Source organism: Anastrepha ludens, chromosome 3, assembly GCF_028408465.1.
Source record: "Anastrepha ludens isolate Willacy chromosome 3, idAnaLude1.1, whole genome shotgun sequence".
Taxonomy (NCBI): Eukaryota; Metazoa; Arthropoda; class Insecta; order Diptera; family Tephritidae; genus Anastrepha; species Anastrepha ludens.
This window is the reverse complement of record NC_071499.1, coordinates 109,217,609-109,242,375: the sequence shown is the minus strand read 5'-3', so window position 1 is coordinate 109,242,375 and position 24,767 is coordinate 109,217,609. Positions and strand designations below refer to the sequence as shown.

The 24,767-nt window shown below is 38.7% G+C and overlaps 1 protein-coding gene across 1 annotated transcript in view; it reads right to left on the bottom strand.

Moving 5' to 3' along the window:
• LOC128858746 (protein sprint) overlaps window positions 1-23,781 on the bottom strand; it is a 217,658-nt gene extending 193,877 nt beyond the window's left edge. The window contains exon 1 of the mRNA XM_054095236.1: window positions 22,766-23,781. Within this exon, the coding sequence (XP_053951211.1) occupies window positions 22,766-23,640 (875 nt within the window). The 5' untranslated portion in view covers window positions 23,641-23,781. The remainder of the gene's footprint in view (window positions 1-22,765) is intronic.
• Between the last annotated feature and the right edge of the window lie 986 nt (window positions 23,782-24,767).

Here is a 24,767-nt window from a genome sequence, read left to right as displayed (position 1 = left end):
AGTAGGAGAGAGCCAGATGTCGAACGTTGCCGAACGCGGGGGCCGATTGTGCTCTTTGTTGTTCGATTGAGCAAGGTAACGACACATTTTTCGTGCGTGCAGCCGGCTAAGTCGAATTATAAGACGTTATCACGTCAAAAATGGTGTCTTCATTTCTAACACGCGTTCTTATTGAACCCCGCTCGTATGTACGAAAGAGTAGTATGTGAAACAATAAACAAGTATATATTTTTTATTTTCTCTTTTTGTTGTTGCAGCAGCGTGAGCATTTCTCATAAATGTTTAAGGAATGATGCAGGACTGGCAGTTCTTGGTCGCGTATAAATTCCGTTTATTCCGTTAACATTAAGATTTTAACAAATGGTCTATACCTTTGGCAGTGCATTGGATTACTAAACCACACAATATGGTATATACCTCATTAAGTCACTCAATTAAGTAAATTAGTTACCCAATTAACGTACTCCAAGTGTTGAAACCTTTCTCCAACTACTTTTTATTCGATTTGCACCGCTTTTATGAAAATTTCAGCTGCGTTTGAGAGCTGAAATGTTGTAACTCTACATAAAAACCATTGCACAGAATTTACAAATTTTTGCTTTGCCAACAAGAAAAATATACTCTGAAACCCACTTTTGGCAAACCAAATAAAAGTTTTGAAAAGGCTTTACGCACGCATTACGTCCATATAGATATTCATACGAGTACACACAATGGGCCACATTTTATGCCATTATATTTTGAGTCTCCTGCTTCCGTTTCATCGAATCTCCAGCACACAATAACTGACTACCCACTTCACGCCAGCGACTGGGTGTATTGTGTTTCGTTAACTTTGTAAGACCGAAATTCTATGCCACCTGGTTGGCGTGTGGGGCGCAGAGCAACCCATTCGTCTGTTGCACACTGATAATAATTGCCAATTTGTAAGTAAAATTCCTTTCAGCGCTACCGTACACCTAATTGCATTATTTCATTTCGTATTGTGCTTGTACATATATAATAATCATAATAATAATCGTACAAATGCATAATGCACACCGACGCGCGCCATCAAAATATTACGAGCTTCCCGCCTTCCCAGCTAAGCAGTGAATGAGTGAGTGTGAGATCATATCTCTTTGCTTACTTTTTGGGGTTTTATCATTTCGGGTATTTTCATGTGTGCGCAAGCATTACAACTCTGGCTATGCTTTTGGCGCTGACGATGTTGCCAGCTGCGCATAAAGCGCATCGATTGTGTGGTGGGTAATGGAAATAAGCTTAAACATTTAAGCCGATTGCAATGCCCTTTTTGCAAAAATTACCAAAATGAATAAATAAAGTGATGGAAATTGTAAAGTACTTACGACTCACATATTTCTATGGAATCGCAGAGGTGAGTTCTTTTATTGCTTCATTTCTTTTAGATAAAACAAAATCTCTTTCATAAATACAATGAATACAAGTAAAGTGCCATCTTGGAATTGGAATTCATAAGGAAGCACAGGCAGAGCTGGTTCGAAGTTACCATAAATTTAAAATAAAGGGTGCACTCTTGTACAATAGAAGATGACGGATTTTAGAGTAAATTGATTTATTTATTTATTAATCAACAACAAAGTTTGCTTACAGACTATAAGATAGAGCGATACAAACAAAAACCTTATGAGCGGAGTCTTATATGTAACTTCTTAAAAGTAGACTTAGAGTAAGAAGAATCAAAGTTTTAGGAAGTGAATAAGCATAAAATTCAGCTAGCGTCCTTCTAAAACGAACTTTTGTTCCATAAATAGTTTCATCAATATTTTCTAAATAGAAGAATTTGAAACAGATGTGAAAAAATGTTGCTGCCAACATGTTGCTGGAATGTTGCGCGCTGTTTTCACGCCGTCAACTTAGTACTACTTTGCCATGAGAAACATACGAAATTTCACGCATATTTCACGGCAATGCGATTTGTAGGGATTTTGACCTCCATTTCACGTGAAACCTGAACTTAGAACTAGGATGTATAGCTTTATTCGAGCTTTAAAGCTTATAAGCAAATACCTGGCTTGTGCTGCTCTGCCAAAATTAAAAATATTGGGTTGGGGAATAAGTTCATAGAGTTTTTATTATTTATTTTATTTTACAATGATTTTTTTGCGCTTTCGAAAAGGGTAAGTATTCATTCAATAGAACTCTTTCTACTCTACAAAAGTATGCCAATTGCATTTTTGAGTTATGCAGTTTCTAATATCGCTATCATCGGCCTTAACAACCGCGCTGTTAGTTCTGCCTTCTCCAAACTGGATAAAGAGGCAAAGCGAATGGGTTTGGTGGTGAACGAGGACAAAACGAAGTACCTCCTGTCTTCAAACAAACAGTCGGCGCACTCGCGTATCGGCACCCACGTCACTGTAGGCAGTTATAATTTCGAGGTTGTAAAAGACTTCGTTTATTTAGGAACCAGCATTAACACCGATAACAATGTCAAAATCGTGTAAGCGGTTATCGCGCCAATTAAGAAGAAGTTTCTTTTAGCTTTGTGTCTTAGAAATGAGATACCCAGGAGGCAAAAATCAACATGTTTCACACCTGCTCTTCTTTGTTTTTAATCGATGTCACTTGTAAAGGTGAACGCTGACCAAACCGGTCCACAAGGAGCTCTATATTGACCTGCTACACCGCGTGAATGATATATTCAAACCATAGTTCTTTACGGCAACGCCAAGAGCCGTGTTGCACAAGTCGTCAAAGCCGCACTCCGAGAGCTCGAATGGGAGGTGCTTCAACATCCGCCGTATTCTCCGGACTTTGCGCCGACCGATTACCACCTTTTTCGCTCTATGTCAAGCCATATGAAGGGCGTTACCTTCGATAACAAACAGACACTTAAAACGAGCTCAACAACTAGAACAGACGATTTTTGGCGGATCGGCATCAACAAATTGGTCCAGAGGTTGAGTGTAAGAGGTTGTAACGAGCAAAGACGAATATATAATTGATTAACTTATTGATTTTTTTATTATTATGATTATTGCTTTGTGTTTAAATAAAAGTCTTCGATAAAAACACCACGAACATATTTCCCAAACCAGTACATACTAACAACAATTTTTTTAACAAATGAGCCCTTGATTTTAAAAGTGGTATAAGTAATATTTTCCTTGTTTCAAGATATTTGGAGTTTTGCATTTTAAAGGATTAAAAAATATTTTTGTATTATGGAATATGATTCTTCGACAGTAAAGTAGTGCCAGCAAACAAGTATTTATTATGATTGTGAAATTTATAACCATTTTTAAAAGAAAATGTGGTTTTGAAAGGTTGTAATCACTTTCAAAATTAACTGCATGGCTTTATCCATTTTTATTAGTAATTACCATTTTATTCAAACTCATTTCAATGTAACTAAGTAAATTACTTATTAGTATTAAGGGAAATAGAGTGTTTGTGAAAAATTGGTGGGATATAGGGTAGTAAATTCATCATATCTTTACGTTTTTCTACTGTTACTAGGGGTGCCTTTTATATTTCGGGATTTGGCAACCTTGGTGTTGCAATCTGGCAACTGACAGCTGTATCGCAAAGTTTGACATTTTTTGGCTTTTACGTACTCAGAACGTTTTGAAATACTAGCGCTATTTGTGTTGTTTCCAGTAATTAAAAAGATTCATCTCGGTCCAAAAATGGAATTAAATCGTGAACATTTTCTTGCGATTATTTTTTACAACTTTCGATGTGGATTAACTCAGCAACATTGCATGGATGAACTTAATTCATTTTTTGGCGATGAAGCTCCATCAAGGACCAGTGTTTATCGATGGTATGGTGAATTCAATCGTGGTCGTAGCTCACTCCAAGACGAATTTCGTGAAGGTCGTCCAAAATCAGTTGTTGTTCCGAAAACCATTGATGCTGTGCGCGAACTCATATTGCAAGATCGTCATGTGACCTATCGTGAGATTGAGACAATCTTAGGCATTAATGGGACCAGCATACATTCAATATTGCATAAACATTTGACTGTCAAAAAAATTTTTTCGCGTTGGATCCCACGAAACACGTCTATGACATCGTGACAGGTGACGAATCATGGATTTACGCGTATGTGCCCGAAAGTAAACAGCAGTCGACTGTATGGGTGTTTCAAGATGAGCCAAATCCAACAAAAGTTGTTCGCGCACGAAGCACTTCCAAGCAAATGGTCGTCTGTTTTTTCGGAAAAACTGGACATGTCGCAACCGTACCACTAGAACAACGCAGAACAGTAAATTCTGAGTGGTACACAACCATTTGTTTGCCAGTTGGCTTCCAAGAAACCAATCGCCAAAGACGGATCACTCTTCACCAGGACAATGCGAGCTCTCACACATCGGCTCAAACAACTGCACCATCGATAAACATCGAATTAATGGGTCATCCGCCGTATAGTCCTGACTTGGCATCGAATGACTTCTTTTTATTCCCGTACGTACAAACTGAGAGGTCAACGTTTTTCGACACCTGAAGAAGCGGTTGCGGCATTCAAAATGCATGTTTTGGAGGTACCTCATTCAGAGTGGCAAAAGTACTTCGACAATTGGTTTAAACGCATGCAAAAGTGTATAGATCTTCATAGACAATTAGCTAAGACACAGCTTCTCAATTGGTGTTTTTCTTTCTATTATTCGTTGATTCTTTTGGTTGTTTTGTCGAAATGAAATCTTTCTGAGCCATTTGTACTACCAAAAATGGGGTTTTCTTTTTACATACTTCTATTAAATTATTATAATGCTCAGGTATGTATAAATAATTCGATTTTTTAAGTTTAGTTTCTATCAAACCAAACTCGCGATCATTTGGCAAACAAGAATGGCCGATGATCAACTGTCTCAACATTATTATTAGATGACTGAACAATTTTTAACCAAATTAAAACTATGTTAATGTTACGATTTTGTCCTGCGCAGGCATCACTGTAAGCTATGACATGCTTTTGAGTGATAATGTCCTGAATGTGCTTTAAGATGCTGGACGCAGCTTCCTGTGAGTCTCTTGACGCGATCGTTTCATCCCATGCATACATTCCAGCATTTTCATAGTGGATATTATGAAACTCTAAATCGTATACATACATGTTGCGCTTATAATAAGCTACCAAAACAGAAAGTTTTGAATAAGAAAGTGCTTTCTGTAGATCAAATGTGAGTCCGTAATATTCAATCGGTTATCTTTTGCTTTTTGTATGCCATCTGTTAAACTTTTTCTAGCCTGTTCGGCACTGTTAAGATGTGAATCATAGATTTCCATAAGATGCAACTTCTCGTCTTCATTACTGGATGCTTCAATTTTTAGTTTTAGCGAATCACACTTTTGGCACGTGCCTTGACGAGTAGTATGAAAATTTAAGTTGAACTCCGTATTGAATATTTTCCTGTTAGTCCACTCCTTCACACGTGATCTATTATTTTCATTACATTTTTTCACATCCAGCTCATACATTTTTCGAGTATCTAAGTCAGCACTTAGATACTTTCGACCTGTGGTGTGATCTCGTGTAATGGCTCTCACATGCTGGAAAGCTCAGAATATGTTCTCGTACCACTTTAGTTTTGCCTTCATCTGTTTTTCTAGATGAACCTGCCATTTTGCCACGACCATCCGTTCCGGGTATTTTAGTATTTAAGACACGGCTTCATCTTCCGTTAGATATTTTGAAAGTATCCAAAAAAAAAGTGTTGTAAACAGAAACCTCTGAATTTCGTACATTTAGATGAAACATAAAACTACATTTTCTCATAAATCCTTCGTAATTTCTGGGTCGTCTTTGTTTTATTGATTGTTTTCGAACCAAACCGTACAGAAACCATTTCTGTTTCAATAAGAATCAAAATTAGCTTTCCTGTCTTCATATCCGGTTCCATTTATACATTTTTTGGAACAAAGGCAATCTTTATTTTCAAAAAGTTTACCTTTCACATGCTTAGACTCTTTTGTTTCATATTTCTCTCCACTCTTTCTCTTCATTTTTGTTATATTTTGTGCATAATTACGTTGATTTCGTGCTCTCTTTCTTGATTTCATGGTGCTTTCTTCTTCTGCATTGCAAGGGTTCCGAATTCACTTTTAAAGAATGAACTAATTCATCTGAAGACGATATTAAGCTTATTCGCTTCCATTTCTTGGGAGCATTACTTATACTTCTTCGCCATATAATGTCTACAATTAACTATAAATAGCACGTTTTTACATTAAAAGGATTACTTGATTATACCTGAATCGTTATCTGAAGACATGACAAAATTACTAATTATTTTGCCAACTTTGTGAAAAAATTGGCTTATACCACTATCAAAAAAACAGTAACCGTATTTTGTTTACCAACCAAAAAAATAAACACATTTTATTGAGTTAATTTTCATGGCATATTGCTAATCTCTTCAGATTATGTTATTTTATTAGGATTTGATATGAAATAGCTGATAACCTAGATTAGAGAAGTCATGCAAGATTTACTAAACATGGTTGAAAACTGGTCAAAAGCAAATGGGCTAAGCGTCAAACCCAATAAAACTGAACTCATCCTATTTACCAGGAAACACAAAATTCCAAATATAGCTTCCACGACTCTAGGTGGAACGGCACTGTCATTTAGTGATGAGGCCCGCTACTTAGGTCTAATACTAGATCGAAAACTAACTTGGAAGGCAAATGTCGAAGATAGAGTAAAATAGGCGACAATAGCACTATACTCTTGTAAACAGCTGATAGGACTAAGTTGGGGTCTCTCCCCATCTATCGTATACTGGCTTTACACAGCAATTGTCAGACCAATCCTAACATACGGCATATTAGTATGGTGGCCGGCTTTAGATAAATTGTACATCAAAAGAACCATGGCACATGTACAAAGAATGGAAAGTCTTTGCATCTGCGGGGCCCTCAGAACCACACCCACAGATGCACTAAATGTTATGCTTAATATTTTACCAATAGAGCAATACGGTAAGCAAACAGCTGCCAAAGCAACTCTCAGACTAAGAGAAATCGGCCTACTCAGAACGAACCAAAGAGGACACTCTTCAATTTTAGAACAATTCCCCTGCATTCCCAGCACAACGGATTTCTGTAAGACCAAGGACATCAATTTTAATAAATCCTTTGTCACAGTACTTCCTTCCAAAGAGGAATGGGATAACGGGCTTATTGTTAAGAAAAATGACTTAAACATCTACACAGATGGCTCAAAAGTGGACAACAAAGTAGGTGGAGGGGTCTACTCCGATAAACTCGGAGTATGCCAATCATTTCGCTTACCTAATCATTGCAGTGTATTTCAGGCGGAAGTCACTGCCATAAAAGAGGGACTTACAGAAATAAAAACGAGAGTATTATCCACAAATGAAGTCTTCATTTACTCGGACAATCAAGGCAGACTCGGCAATAAAAGCGCTTGAATCAAAAACGCACTCGTCAACAGTTCTAGAATGTTTTAAACTACTAGATGACGTATCTAAGTGCTACAAGGTGCACCTTATCTGGGTACCAGGCCACAGGAACATTGCAGGAAACTGTAAGGCGGATGAACTTGCAAGAACCGGTACAACGCTCGATCTCGAACCGGATAAGGCGCTGATACCCATGCCCATAGCCACTTGTAAACTACTTATAGACAGGGAAACCATCAAAAAGGTAAATACAAGCTGGCAAAACCTCACAACATGCGAACTAAGCAGACAGACATGGCCGAACTGGAACAGCGGTCGATCGAAGATCTTGCTAAGATTCAACAGAGAATCTATAAGAAAAATGATAGGTGTATTAATTGGTCATTGTTTAACAGGCAGCCACGCTTGAAGGTTAGAACTCCCGTACTTCGATTTCTATAGAAGCTGTCTTAATACAGAAGAAGAGGAAACAGTCAGACACCTTTTATGTGAGTGTGAAAGCCTTGCTATGAGAAGGCTGCGCACTCTTGATACAGCATTTCTAACCGATGTAGCGGACATAGCCCATCTAAAACTAACGAAGCTCTGCTCGTTTATTAAAGCTACCGGATGGTTTGAATAGGAACACGTAGAGTAAGGATAAACTCCAGTGGTATCACAATGGACCTGCGAAAGGTCTAAGTGTGTCTCTATGACAACCACCCTACCTACCTACCTACCTAACCTAGATTTTTAAATTTTTTGACCTATACCACTTTCAAAATCAAAGGCTCAAATGTTTCTTTTGTTTTCAACATTTTATTAATAAGAGAAAATACTGAAAATTTATGATATTTCCACCATTGCCTAATTCCTTAACTCCTGCCTTCGCAATGAACTGGATGTTATCAAAATTGAGCAGAAACTATAAGAAATTCACAAAACCAAATTGCTAGTTAAACATTTCTATAACGGAATTAATGCAAGCTTTAATGACCATAAAAGGATTTCGAAGACAAGCCGAAAAATAAACAATACTTGAAAATTTAATAAATCCAGCCAATACAAAGACAAATGGAAATATCTGCAAACAAATAAATTGAATAAAATATTCTGTCAAAGTTATGAGCTTACAAGCTAAAAGCAATATTCGAAGTATTTCAAAGTAATTCCCATTTCGACTTAATACTCAAATGCAATCAAAATCAAAAATCTGCCTTTGTTGTATGCGAATGACACAGCAGTTGGGTGTGGCAGCGCACGGTCATGTCGCATTGTAATATTTGACAAAACATGCAGGCAACTTACAGCTCCAGTGCTACCTGGTGGTATGTATAGTACAGCAATGTTTCCATCAGTTTCAATAAAACTCACACAAGCTACAAAAACAATGCAATTTAAAGTAGAGCGCTTTAACAACATACAAATATGTGTATACAGAAAGTATATTTGTATGTATGTATATCTGAATATCAATGCACTCACAAAAGTTTGTATGTGTGCTTGCGGTTAAAGATGAAATGTGGCAGCAATGACGATAACAAAAACAATATCAACTACAAGCAAACCTGTGACAACTTCATCGATAAGCTGATGCCGCTGAATTGGAGTGGAGCGCACGCAGGTATTGAGGAACGAGTGTTCATAGTATGTGGGCATAGCACTCAGCGCTTAGTGGACAGAGCTGCGCCGCAACAGCACGTCATGTCGCTGTCAATTTTGCGTGATATGCAAATGAGTTTGACAGGATCAAAAATGTTGTCACCGCTAGCGTACGAGTAGTACGAGGTGAGTGGGAAAACTTGAATAACCAGCTAGCGGCTAGAGGCGAAAAGCCAAAAAGAGAAAGGTGACAAGGTGAGCAATGTGTGTGGCAGCAGCCAAGCTAGCAAGAAAAGTTGCTGCAAGACAAAAATAACAAACACAGAAAAGAAGTGGAAGAAATAAGCAAAAACTGCATGGCAAAGTTATGCAGCAGAAAACTTGTAATTTAAAGTGCACACTGTGCAACAAAGTGATGCCACCAGCTTCTACTACACCTCTACGACCGTTGCTGACTTGCGTGTTGGAAAGTATGTGAAAGTATAGGTTTTAGTTGAATGTTGGGGTGCTGTTTGAAAAGCGATGGAAAATGCAAATATTTGTGGAAGGAAAATCAATGAAAAGTATGCAATTTCGGAAGAAGCTGGCGTAGGCAACAAGACTGGTTGGTGGACATTAAGATGGTTTTAGAGCAAAGTGCGCAAGTGGTTTTATTTCGAGTGGAGTGAAATATTTAAGCAAAATTTTCAGCTATGGTGAGTGCATAGTAGTAGTGGTACATAAGTGTTGGGTGCTGAGTGCATAGAAAAAAACAGAAAACAATTGCAAGTCAATGCGAAAATTATATTATCACTGATAGAAGCACTTTTTAAGTCAAAAACCATTTCCAAACATTGCAAGTATGCATAATATAACACCTATAAGGCAAGCATAGCATGGCGTATACGCAACTTTCGTTATGAGCAAAGTTCTCGCTAATTTTTCTCGTTGCAGGAAAGAGATATAAGAAAGCAATGCAACTTTACAACATGATTGCTTAGTTGAAGTACTAAAAAAGTGGAAAAACACAAAAAAAGAAGAGAAAAAAAATGTGGCAAAGAAAAAATGTCGAAGGCAACGAGAAATGAGAACTCAAAAGTTTATGCAAATAAAAAAAGGCAAGTAAAAATGTAAAGAAAATATGCTTACAAGGATGAAGTAATATAGTAAAGAAGAATTGTAGTTCGAGTGGAACTGAATTTTCTAACCCGGCGCATGATTTTAGTGAAATGTTAGCAGGCAGCCGTCGTAGCCGAATGAGTTGGAGTGTAAGTTCGAGTCTCCGTGCATGAACCATCAAAATTATAGAAAAGGTTGTTTCTAATATCGGTCGCCCCTCGGTAGGCAATGGCAAACCTCCGGGGATATTTCTGGCATGAAAAGGCTTGTCATAGAAAACAGCCAGCTGCCACTCGGAGTCGGCGTGAAACTATTTCTGTCTACATTTGTGAAACAACATCAAGACACACGTCACAAATTGAAGGAGCAGCTCGGCCAAACACCCAAAAAAGGGTAGAGAAACTAGCCACTAAAATCAATCAGATCTGAAGATTCGGGCGGCCAATTTTGGCGGCTGCTATGAGATTGAAAAAATAGTCGCCGAATTCCGTTGGAACGTTCAATTTCCATCGCCAAAGTGCTGCTGAGACCGGAGAGGAGCAACAGCTTCTAGCAATTTTTACTCCGTCCTCTACGAAAATGAGGTGTGCCTTGCCATTGGCATACATTTCATAACATACCAAGACAGATTGCGAATTGGCGGAAGAAGATCCTAGAGCATCTGTTGAAAAATTTCTGTCGGTTTGATGATTTGTTCCCAGCTTGTAACTGCTGCTCGGCATTAAAGCAAAACACATACATCTTTCAAACCATAGTTTTTTGCTTTCATCCGTGAAAAGTTTGCATTTTTGCAGCTTGCAAGGGTTGACCATAAATTGAGTTGAATCTCGACTTCCGGTACGTCCGTTAAAAAAATATACATAGATGCCTTGAAATACCTATGGTCACAGCTGAAGTGGAGAAGAGTAGCGAAAAATTTATAGCAAAGCCTTAAAATCTCTCCAATCCGCTAAAAAATCGAAGAAGAGATTTGTCTGTCTTCTGAAATGCTTTGTTAAAGTTGAGCATTTTTACTGAAAAATCATTCTTTCAAATAAAGCAAATTTTCACCTCGGCGTCAATGTGCACAAAAACAACTGTCGCATTTAGGTCTCGGAAAACCTATACTAACACCTTATAAGTCTCTCAACATGCCCGTTTTACTGTATGGCGCAAAAGCTTGAACGATGACAATATCTGATGAGGCGTTCCTTGGAGTAGTTTTGAGAAAGATTCTGTGGAAGATTTTTGGTCCTTTTCACTTCAGCGACTATGGGTATCGCAGATGATGAAACAATAACCTGTATGAGCTTTACGGCATATTGACACAGTGCAGCAAATAAATATCCAGTGGCTCCGCTTGCTAGGTCATGTCGTCCAAATGGTTACGAAGGCTACAACTTTGAAAATATTCGTTGCGGTACCAGCTGATGGTAGCATAGGAAGAGGAAAATATCAGTTGGAGAAGGACTTGGCTTCACTTGGTGTGCCCAATTGACTCCGATTGACACGAAAAAGAAACGACTGGCGCCTTTTGTTAAACTTTTGGTAAACCAAAATCGCTTAAGTAATTATCGCGCCAACCAAAAAAAAAAGAGAAAAGTTGAATTTATGAAATTATGTAGACTATTTGTTGCTCAACACCGTTAAGGCGAAATGTTATGCCAACCATTCAGAAGCGATTCAAAAGTGGAAACATGTCATTGCTGAGAAGTACCGAAACTCACCAAAATGTATATTGAAAAATTCAGCTGGTAGAAATGGACAATGAAGAGAAATACGCGGAAGTTTTTTGAATGAAATTGCGTTCCATATTGAATTGCAGTAACAAAAACAAACAAAAAAACATTGAAAAATATTCACGCGTATTCAGTCATAACAAACCGTGCGTTAGAGTGCGCTGGTGTAAAAACAAAAACATGAACTTAAACTTAAAATACGAGTGGAAACTGAAAAGTTTGCTTCCTTTCCATTTCATCTTTTCGTTGTGCAACATTGTGTAGAAGCAATTAGAGATTTAAAAAGTTCGCTACCTTTTTATTTGTGAGCAAAGTTTTAGTTTGTGAGAAAGTCTTAGTTTTGTCCAAAAAACGTCAATAAGAAAAGCGAAGGACGTATGATAAATAAATTTTAACAAGAAAAATTTAAAGCTACTGAGCGCACAAATAGAAATACTGCTGCTTTCTCAGAGCACGAAACTTTATCGAAGGTATTTGAAATTATCTCCTGAGAGTATAGTTCATAACCCGACACAAACCGTTGGTCTTTTAGCCGCATAGACTTGATTTATGTAAGAACTGTAAAGTTGAAGCTTATGAAATTGTGCAAGGAGCCAGTCTAATTTAGTCTTAAACAGCAACTCCATTGTGTTCTTTGTTGCTCTGAAAGCTGTGCTGGCTAATTTGTAACTTAAAAAGTTACTGATATTAATTTTTTTTTAATTTATGTCCATTACTTTGAATATGCTAATCTATGAATAAGTTCGTGCGGTTTTTTTTCGAAATTTGAAACTTTATTGACGTAAAATGGTTACAAATTTAATATTCAAAATATTGTCCATCGCTTACTACTACTTTTTCCCATCTTTCTGGCAATTCACGGATTCCCTTTGTGAAAAATTCGGTCGGTTTTGCCGCAATCCACGAATCGATCCATTTTTTGACTTCATCGTAATTACGGAAGTGCTGGTCAGCCAGGCCATGTTGCATCGATCGGAAGAGATAGTAATCGGATGGCGCAAGGTCTGGACTATACGGCGGGTGGGGTAGGACATCCCATTTGAGCGTTTCTAAGTATGTTTTGACCACTTGTGCAACATGTGGCCGAGCATTGTCATGTTGCAAAATAACTTTGTCGTGTCTATCGGCGTATTGCGGCCGTTTTTCTCGCAGTGCTCGGCTCAAACGCATCAATTGTCGTCGGTAGACATCCCCCGTAATCGTTTCATTCGGTTTCAGTAGCTCATAATACACAACACCCAGCTGGTCCCACCAGATACACAGCATAACCTTCAGGCCATGAATATTCTGCGCCGACGTCGATGTTGAAGCATGGCCAGGGTATCCATACGTTGCCCGACGTTTTGGATTGTCGTAATGGACCCACTTTTCATCGCCAGTCACAATTCGATGCAAAAAACCCTTTCTTTTGTGCCGTTGAAGCAGTTGTTCGCATGCCATAAAACGGCGTTCAACGTCTCTTGGCTTCAATTCATACGGCACCCAATGGCCTACCTTTCGGATCATTCCCATGGCTTTTAAACGTTTGGAAATGGTTGATTGATCAACTCCCAAAGTTTTTGCAACCTCTTCTTGCGTTTGAGCCGGATCTTGATCGAGCAATTCCTCCAATTCGGTATCCATGAACTTTGGCGGCGCACCCTCGCGTTCTTCGTCTTCCAAGCCAAAATCACCACTTTTAAAGCGTGCAAACCACTTCTGGCACGTTCGCTCAGATAGAGCATGCTCACCATAAACTTCCACCAAGATACGATGACTTTCGGCTGCTTTTTTCTTCATATTAAAATAATGAAGAAGAATTCCCCGCAAAAACACATTATTTGGCACGAAATTCGACATTTTCAAGTGTGGTAAAAATATTGTTGTTTACGCTTCAAATAAAAAACTTATACTGACGTTTGTGCCTTACGACAGTAGCTCTCCAATGAATGTTTGGAAATGTGGATCGATGGAATAATAATCAAGTTCCGCCATCTGTTGTAAAACCGCACGAACTTATTCATAGTCCTATTATATTGATTTTATAAGTTTTGGTTCCAGATTTGTCACCAGAGATTCAAACACGATTCTAATTGATTTTGTGACTATTTTCTGGGGTATTTTTTTTGTCGGGACAGACTAGCAAGAATAGTACTCAGATAACATTAAGTCCATTGTACTGCACTCGAGCTCACTTTTTAATTTTCTTTAAATCTACTCGACCTCCGAAGAAGTCTGAGTAGATGTTGCGGTACCAAGGAGCCAAGGTAGTCGCTTCTTAACACATCAGTGCCAAAGACCTCAAGCCTGATTCGAGTGAAGGCTGGGCAGACGCACAGAAAGTGGCCCACCCACTCATCCTCCTCCCCACATACTGGTCAGAGTGCATTGTCTGAGATGTCTATCTTTTCCATGTGCTTCGCCTATAGAAAGTGGCCCGTCATCAGTTTAACCAGTAGGGACAGCTTAGTTTTTGTCCATCATTTAAGTCTTCTGGACCACAACGAAGAGATTTAGAGAGGCAACAGGTTTACCTAGACCCAAAGAATAATGATTGAAGTCATGGTTTTTGGGATCCAAGAGAAATTATTTATATTATTTTTGTGTCCATGTCCGTGGTTTCGAATCCCTACACTTTCGTCTAGTAGTCACGCACTAACCCATTCGACTTGGCATCCGTCGGCGACAATCTGCCAACTCTTAGCTGAAAAGCTTAGCCCTCAACCCTCAAGGACAATAAGGAAATAAATTAAAATAAAATAGGTTTTAGTTATACAAAAAACTCTTTTAATTCCGTTTGTGTTTTGCTTAGTAAAAAACACTTTGCGAGTGATGTAGCGAGTGATATTAGAATGAACAAATTTTTGTTTCTTGCTGCTACCCCTTAATTTTCGTCTAGGGTCGAAGAATTAAAAATATCAACATTTTTAATTAAACACTGAAAATCAGTTTGTTCAAATATTTATCATTATTGGGAAAAACATTTTTCTTTGAAAAATAATTTGTCGGAAAAAAGTTGTTGCGCATTTTTTTTTTTTGACATCTTGATATTTATAGGATTACAGTCCTTCTACTACATAAACATCAATCAACAGATAATTTATTTCTTTGGAAAATATGTGCTTAATTTCCGTTAAAAAAAAAGAAGCTCGAGCCTGAAAGGCCCTGTAGATGAGTTTTAGTTGCTTATAAATGTATGTATAGTGCACCTACACCTACATATACTACAATACAAGGTGGCACAAGATTAATCTCCATAATGAAAGATTTAAATATTTTTTATTTTTTCCTTTCACTCCTTTTGGTTCATAGGACCACGGACGACTGTGAACTAACCAGCTGCATTAAGAAAATACCAAGCAGTGGATCGCGCAAAGGCCAAAATAAAGATTTCCATCCCCTAAAATCATATTTGTTTGTATTTAATATAATAAAAAAGTTATTTAAAAAACAAAATTGGATGCTAATTTTGCGCCACAGTGTACAATTTATGTAGTTATTGCCTACGAAAACGAGTTTTCACATATGAATTACTTTCTTCTTCTGCTTTTTATTTTTCTATTTTTCTTGCATAATGGCGCCATATTTTATATGAAAGTTTTTCTTTTTTACAATCAACTCTTGCAATTACCTACGTGCTTCACCAGCTCCGCAGTTTTCCTCTTTATTTGATTACTTTTTTCGCTTCTAAATTGCAGTGCTCGAAATCTGGTCGCAGGCAAGTTGTATGTTGTTGCTTGTTTTATGGGAAAGAAGCTAAAAAATATAAAAATAACTCAAACTTTATGGCCTTCCAGACGAAAAAGCAGAGAAAATTCAAAGAAATATGCGACAAAAATAAACATTCGCGGGAGGAATAAAGTCAACGAGGCATTGCATTGTCTGTGACATGCACACATACACATATATATATGTATATTTCGTGGTATGTGTTGCATAGATTTCTTGGTATGTGTTGTCGCAAGACCTACTGCACCAGAGCCGCTAGGCGCAAACGAAAATTCGGGAAAGCAAAGACAAAAAATTATAAAATGAAATGAAACCAGAAAAAAGGCAAAAAAATGCATTTCAGCGCACAAACAGAGGCGGTGTATCGCCACCCGCGCCACCACCAGCTGTCAACTGCCAACCGCCACACTTGCAACAGCATACCATTAACGCGCAGCAACTACATAAAAAGGCATTAGTAATGCAAAAAAAAAACAAAAAAATGATGCGCAAAATTATGAGTAATGCAACACATATGGCGAACGAAATAACAAAGCAATGAAACAACAAAATCAACTACTTGGCATACAATTCTGCCGCCACTAGTACGAGGCGGTGAAAGATCTGGCTGTTGCATGTTGTGCTAAGAGGCGCGCAAAACAAATTGCCACAATGCGCCAACAACCGAACGCAGCACAGCATAAAGGAATGTGTATACGTGCAGTGGCATGCACTTATGTGTGTGGGTATGCGCGGGTGTACGCGCGTGATGACACACATTCGCCTCGCAGATGACAGCAATTTTCGTTTTGGGTGATATTAAAAAATTATGATTGCCATACATTGCGGTTGTTGCTATTGTTGTTCCATGCATTTCGACGCGGCGGCAATTTTGTTACATTGGACATATTGTGTTTATTAAAATGAGGCTAGAAGACAAAATGTGCATAGCGGCAGTTTAGGGATCAAGTGCTGGAAATTCCAATACTTGAATATTTCCGGATGACAAAAGACGCTTTCGAAGAAGAGAGATGATGTATTGATCTTTATTCTCATACGCTTCTGTATGGGTATGTATGAAAGGTCTTCTGTGGTCGAAACTTTGTTATAATAATATAATTTAAGTTGAGCTCAGCCGAACTACAGCCTCGGACATGTTTGGCCACAAAAGTTCGTTTCGGATTCAGTTCGGCTCCGGGCCAAAAATTTCCTTCCCTTGAGACTGTTGAACACTTTATTTGCAAATGGCGGCTATGCGCTTGAGTTTAGCGTGCTTTTTGGAGATAGCCTAAGGCAGCTCTCCAGCCTAGATCTCTTTTCTCCACTAAATCAACAGCACTGGATGGCCGTAGATGGTTTCTTTTTTTCTTCCTTTAAGTTTTTTAATTGTTCGCAGGTAGCGGTCTACATTATGGTATCAAAACGGCACTCAAGTGCTACTTGTAGAGTTCCAGTGGTACTTTTGCTACCTCACCTACGGTAAGTACCTCCTTTCCTTTTTGTTGACAAATTTTATGAACTTTTACATTTAATATGTATGAATAACCCTGCCAGGTCAGGTTGGGTTACATGGTTGCCTATGCGATTCTCTACTTGAACGATAAATCAAATAAAAGAAAAAGGAAGAAATACAGAACAACAGAAAAACAGAGAATATGTGCTTTTGAGGGTTATGAAAAATACTACTTTGAATATTAATGCTCAACCCCCATTGAAATTCATCAGGTGGGAAATATCCAAACCTGCTATATCCGCAGGCAGAGCAAAAAAGTGAAAATCAAGATGACAAAATCTCAGTTCCGTGAGAGCAAGGCAATTGAGAAAAAGATGCTAAAATGGCTCCACCTCATTCTTCAGATAGCTGCTGTAAGAAGGATTTGAAGTAGGTGTCACAGACAAGTGTCAGCTGTCGCTTTTCTTCAAGGTAGAGACCCAAGACGGCGTCCTAAGGTGGACACATTCACTTACTCCCCTTGCATCGCCTGCTTTGAAAAGCATATGCTTAGTGCTCTTCTGTATAAGTTTCCATTTCACGCCTCTTTTTCGGATAATATCTTCCACGAACTTTGCGACGGCATTCCATTTTTCTTCGCCCATCGATTATATCTTCAGGTGTACATACACCAATAGCTTGTTGCAGAGCTGTTCTCCCTGTGTTCCACCTCTCCCATTTGAAGAAGGTGTACGACGCATCATCATACTCAGTATCTCAATAAATGCAATTTGGTAGGTTCACTTTTCCCTTTTAGTGGCGAATACTAATACTTGCGAAAGGACACGTGTCCGGACAAAAACTGTATGAGGTAACAGTTAACTTCACCGTGCTTTCTTTCTATCCACTTTTTTAAATAGTATATTAGTTTCGCTCTTCATCTGCTAAAGTGTGAGCCTTTGAACTCTAATATCGGTGAAGCATGGTCCTGGAATTTCTCAGATTTTTGCCTCCCATCTCCGTTTGCGCTCTTGTGCTAGAAAATCTATATGGATGGTTCCGCTAATAACTAAAACCGCTGCTTTTAATGTTGTTCTGTATGAAGAGGCTACTCTGAGAGACGCAGGTGTATTGCACAGTTTGTAAAATTTTTCGCCGGAATTTTGCCCTTAGTAAATCTACCTATATTTTGCATCTGCACAGAAGAATCGAGTTCCTAGTGCCCATTATAAGTTTTCGCATGTTTGGTTCGGCTCGGATTCGGGCCCACATAGATAAAATTAGCCAAAAATCAGTTTGATTAGATCTCAAATTGTAACAATTGCAGTAACTCCTTGCAAAATTTAGGCGCGTATATTCTTTTTGCCTACATATCCCTAAGGTCGTAAATATCATTCAAGAGCGATGAGGCAAATTATCGAAATCTACTTGCGAAATCTCCTGCCATGAAAAAGGATCTTATAAAAATATCTGCCGTTCGGCTTAAAACTCCTCCATTTTGAGGAACAGTATCAAGAAGCACACTACACATAGGAGGAGGAGCTCGGGCAAACACCCAAAAAGAGCGCCAATTATATGTATATATATATATATATATACTTGCGTGTCGCGTAGGACAATGACAAAGAAGATGTCTGACAGACTCTTCCTCTTTCTCATTCTTGCAGCTTCTGCAATAGTTAAAATGAGTTACGTTAAATTTGTAAGAGTGTCGACCTAGGGGACTAACATGGAAACGATCTTCCTTGACCGTCTAAGTAAGCACCCAAATCAAATGGGAGCTGAAATATACCGCTCTCTCGTTAAGAGATGCCCGGCATTTGCGAGGAAAGATGAAATTAGTGACAAACTTGCCAAGAGATTTAACCGCCGCTCGCCTTTCAGACAACTACCTCATTAGTGGCTAAAATTTCAGTCTGAAATACGCTACAGTGATTAGGAGGATGAATCAGAACGCTTACTTTGGACTTCTAGATAGTAAGTCAACTGTATCGTCAAGCTTTGAGCCATTAGTAAAGAACAGAACGGGTATGCTGTCTATACACTCACATCTAGCTAGAGTTCTAGTACTAAATAACCTATTAAAATATACTCAACAAAATTAGTTGCACCGAGTGATAGGCAGAGTGTCCAGCACCGGCAGTGTTACCTGCATTCCGTTTACCAACCAGGCCTAGGGGAGGTGAGAAGCACATCGCTATTAAAAAATCTATGTTTCTACTACTGTATGTTTGTATACCCAGACGCTTTCAAACTTGAGATCTCCCGAGTGATAGTCATGCACAAATCTATTCGGCTATGGCGGCCTCCACGGTGTGGGTCGAGTTTTTCTTACAATATGTCCAACAATGAACATATAAATGCCTTTTTTGTTTTTTGTTGGGTCGGTGCTTCGCCCATAGAAAGTGGTCTGTCGTCAGTGCAACCAGCTGTATGCAGTCCCTTCTGCTTAATGACAGGAGGATTTGCGACAGTGATCGGACATGATAGGTAACATCAGTTTAGTCCATCTGCAGCCTCTCTCAGCCTGCCAAGCTCGCTTGCTAACCGCAGTTTTGATCGCTGCAGAAGGGAGGGGCATAACGGGCTCCTGGCCAAAGAAGTTGGCCTAGCTAAGGAGTCAAAGGTCTCGTTACCCACGATACTCACTTGTGCCGGGACCCATGTTAGCAATAGGCTATTATATCTACCGACATAGTTTAGCCTGGATTTACAGGGAGCTGTCTAAGGCCATGAGCGCAGCCTGGCTGTCGCTGCAGACACATATAGATCTGCCTCTCCATCTGAAATTCCATAACAAAGTTCATCGCTTCTTGGACAGCATATACCTCCGCTTGAAACACAGATGCATGCATTCCAAGAGCAAAGTGCAGTTGTGTTTCGCTGGATTCCACGGTCCTAGAACCATCCGTGAAAATAATGGACTATGAATAAGTTCGTGCGGTTTTACAACAGATGGCGTAACTTGATTATTATTCCATCGATCCACATTTCCAAACATTCATTGGAGAGCTACTGTCGTAAGGCACAAACGTCAGTATAAGTTTTTTATTTGAAGCGTAAACAACAATATTTTTACCACACTTGAAAATGTCGAATTTCGTGCCAAATAATGTGTTTTTGCGGGGAATTCTTCTTCATTATTTTAATATGAAGAAAAAAGCAGCCGAAAGTCATCGTATCTTGGTGGAAGTTTATGGTGAGCATGCTCTATCTGAGCGAACGTGCCAGAAGTGGTTTGCACGCTTTAAAAGTGGTGATTTTGGCTTGGAAGACGAAGAACGCGAGGGTGCGCCGCCAAAGTTCATGGATACCGAATTGGAGGAATTGCTCGATCAAGATCCGGCTCAAACGCAAGAAGAGGTTGCAAAAACTTTGGGAGTTGATCAATCAACCATTTCCAAACGTTTAAAAGCCATGGGAATGATCCGAAAGGTAGGCCATTGGGTGCCGTATGAATTGAAGCCAAGAGACGTTGAACGCCGTTTTATGGCATGCGAACAACTGCTTCAACGGCACAAAAGAAAGGGTTTTTTGCATCGAATTGTGACTGGCGATGAAAAGTGGGTCCATTACGACAATCCAAAACGTCGGGCAACGTATGGATACCCTGGCCATGCTTCAACATCGACGTCGGCGCAGAATATTCATGGCCTGAAGGTTATGCTGTGTATCTGGTGGGACCAGCTGGGTGTTGTGTATTATGAGCTACTGAAACCGAATGAAACGATTACGGGGGATGTCTACCGACGACAATTGATGCGTTTGAGCCGAGCACTGCGAGAAAAACGGCCGCAATACGCCGATAGACACGACAAAGTTATTTTGCAACATGACAATGCTCGGCCACATGTTGCACAAGTGGTCAAAACATACTTAGAAACGCTCAAATGGGATGTCCTACCCCACCCGCCGTATAGTCCAGACCTTGCGCCATCCGATTACTATCTCTTCCGATCGATGCAACATGGCCTGGCTGACCAGCACTTCCGTAATTACGATGAAGTCAAAAAATGGATCGATTCGTGGATTGCGGCAAAACCGACCGAATTTTTCACAAAGGGAATCCGTGAATTGCCAGAAAGATGGGAAAAAGTAGTAGTAAGCGATGGACAATATTTTGAATATTAAATTTGTAACCATTTTACGTCAATAAAGTTTCAAATTTCGAAAAAAAACCGCACGAACTTATTCATAGTCCTATTACGAAAACAGTATTTGCCGGGCTCATTTTCAGAGTCTGACCACAATTGAGCCTCTAGCAGCACCACACTGTATAACTTTTCAAGTACGACTATTGATGTCATGGAGTCAAGGGACATGAACAGAATCGTTGGATCGAAGTCCATACCTTCTCTGTTTCCCAATGCCGGACAGAGGCCATACAATATCATAAATGGCTTACTAGGTTTTCAAGCTCAAAGAGTTTATTTTTTCCTTAAAACTTTAACAGAGCACCTGAAAAAGCTAAAGTTTTGAATAGAGTTTAAATGGCTTTTGGCACACCTTAGACGTTTATTCGATGATTTACCTTTGTTTGTTGTTATTTTCTGATAAAATGATAAAGAGATATTTGATTTACAATAATATGAACTAACTCTCATATTCTTGATGTTCAGAGCTACTGCTACTCTTCTCCGATGGATATCATTGGTATTGTACCTCTCACTACACTACACACCACAATCTTCATGGAGTGATTTAAGCTGGACTGACGAGTAGGATAAGGACCTACGCACTTAATAAACTCCTACAGTGAGCGTTTTGCAGTTGGAAGTTTTAGCTGGTGGGAGGGCTATTAAGATTACCCAATATGTGCCAATATGCATTTATCCCACATATGGAATAGCTTAGCTTACCATTAGCTCAGATTTGGTATATCCTATAGCATACAAATATATTTAATTTTGGGAGAAGTTGACACAGTTTTATTTTCTGTCTTGTTTTATTCAAGCTACCTGAGCTAGTTTTAGTGAATTAAAATGAAATGCATTTTTTTTTAATTAATGCATATTTTAAAAATTAATGCATTTTCATGCCTTTTACCACCTAAGATTCTGGCATATGACACCAATTTGATATATTCCTAAGTGTGTCTAAATTTATACCCAGTAACACAGCTGTTCGCGTTCCACTTTAGGTTCCCACCAGCGACACCAGAGAGGTAAGAGGTATTCATTCGCACAAAAAAGGATGTGCGCGAACAGTCAATAACATAAAAGTAATATCACTTCCACTCCATTAAAATGTGTCCCAAGTCACCATTAGCCCACTTACAAATTGCAGGCGACGATTTTATTACTTTTATGTGCACATAAACATGCATATGTATATGTATGGACAGAGCCATATTAGTACGAGTAGTAGCAAAATCACGGCGAGTTTAGATGGAGATTTTTCCAAACACATTAGCGTGATTTTACGAGTGTCATGTGAATCATAGTGTCAAAGAGTGAGGGGAAAATAAATTGTAGGTGTGTACAGCAAAGGTAACACAGAAAGGGAAAATGTGAAGGCGTTGTGCCATAAAAATTGCCACTTGGATGCATTTGATTTGGTTAGCTTTTCGTAGGTGTGTCTCAATCACTAGCAGACGCCTTGGAGTCATATACATATGCCTTGGAGTCAGTCAGCAAAAGAGCAATGAATGTTGCATTTGAAAGCACATAACTGTGCATAAGAGTTGGCTGTGTGGCTGTGCGTCTAGTAAAAAAAGTGAAAATGTATACCTTATTAAAGCATAATTCATGCATTTCTTTTATACGCCCACCACAGCGTCTTCATAACTTTTACCTACATGTAAATACGCATACGTTTGTAAACAGACATATTCCCTTTTTCCCCATCGCACTTACCGTTTGCTCGCCTTGAATTGTGACACCTCCGCATAACGTCGCCCCAATGGCACCTCTTGTGGACTCAAGAGTGCATCACAGGGTGGTAGACTCTGTGGCTCTTGTGGCACCTCCTCCACCACCGCCTCCTCAATCGCCTCGATCTCCTCTGTATTCACCTCCTCTGCATCGGAGCTGGTGCATTGATCACCACAAGTACTGCTACTATTGCCCTCCACCTCGTCTTTCTCCATTGCCTCGTTGACATAATTGTGCAGCTTCTCGCGTAACGAATAATCATCGATTGAGGATGAAGCATTCGATAGGCAATTCTTGCGATCACCCTCGTCGAGATCATCGATTAGATTGCCATTCTCTTCCAAATCATTGTAGTCATCGATGGCGACATCATCGCCCGAAGAGGTGCTGGTGTCGGTGCTGCTGGTGCGCGTGGAACGTGAGACGCAGCTGTCGACGCTGGCTATGGAGTGACGAATCCTCTTGGTATCGTTATCGAGTGGCTTCTTTAGAAAATCGCCTTCATCAACTTCATCTTCGGTGCCGCCATTGGAGTTGGTGGAGCTGATGGAAGATTCGAGCAGTTGCTGCTTTGTGGCGCTGAGTGTTGGCGTGGTTTTGTTGTCGATGTTGCTATCGATAGTCTCATTGCAATTATCGTTATCGATGGTGGAATTTGTCAGATTGTTGTCGTGATCAGACAACTCTTCTACTGGCTGTGGCACAATGATGAGTGAAGTGCGTTTGCGCATAGTCTCATCTTTGGCGTCCATATTGTTTTTGAGTGTCTTGTCGGATTTGGCCAAAACGATGACCTCCACTTTAGAGGACTCGTAGGCGTTGTTGTTGGCATTCATGTTGCTGCTGTCGGTAGACATATTGCGACCGCTGTTGTTGTTGTTGGATTTTTTTTAACACTTTTTAACACTTTAAGCTGATGAATAGCATTTTTGCGCTCTTTTTCGACAGAGTTTTTGAATTTTTGCTTAACTTTTTATGAGATGTTGCAAATAATAATTTTTCACCGCCATATTATTAAAAGTTTGTTAGTAAAATTTGGTGGAAATTTCGTTAGAGGAAAATATCACAAAAGCGGGGTTGAACGAACATTAAAAAAAAATTTAGGAACTTAACTTTTTTTTACCAAAAAAAAAGAAAAATTGCAGGGCTATTTTTGAATTGCGATAAAATTCCAGTAGGAAATACGTAATTACATATAAATATCTTACACATACACGTCACGTAATATAATATAGTAATGTAATATATAATAATACACGAAGCGGCGCAAAATTAATCGCCCTAATGGAATATTTATAATTTTTGCAATTGACCTCGTACGTCAACCAATATTTGACACTTGGGAACTAAGCAGCTGCAGTATAGAAACTGACAAGCATTGGAGCGCGTAAATGTCAAAACAGAGATTTCCATCACTCAGAAAAAATGTTTTTTAATTAGAAACAAACTAAAAACATAAAATTGGATGATTAATTTTGAGGCACCTTATATAAGCATATGCAACATTAGTTACAAAATTAAAATGGGCAAGAATAATTTTTTTTTGCAATATCTATGCTAGAACACACTTTTAATAGTTTCCTTAAAAAAAATTTTACTTAATTTTTACTTATGTTACCTTACGCATATCGAAAATTTTATACTGAATTAAAAAATGCCAGAATAATTTATTTTCGCAATATCTATGCTAGAACATACTTTCAATAGTTTCCTTTAAAAAAAATATTATTTATAAAAAATTTTACTTAATTTTTAGTTATACCACCTTACGCATATCCAACATTTTTTACTGAATTAAAAAATGCCGGAATAATTTATTTTTGTAATATCTAAAAAATAAAATTACAAAATTACGCAAGCACTAATATTTTATAAAACAATTTGTACTATGTAATCAAAAAATTGTTAAAAGAGAAAAGATAATTATTTACTTCTGAGAAACTGCAAGCAGAAGTATTCACTTCTCCCACAACGAGGGGGACAA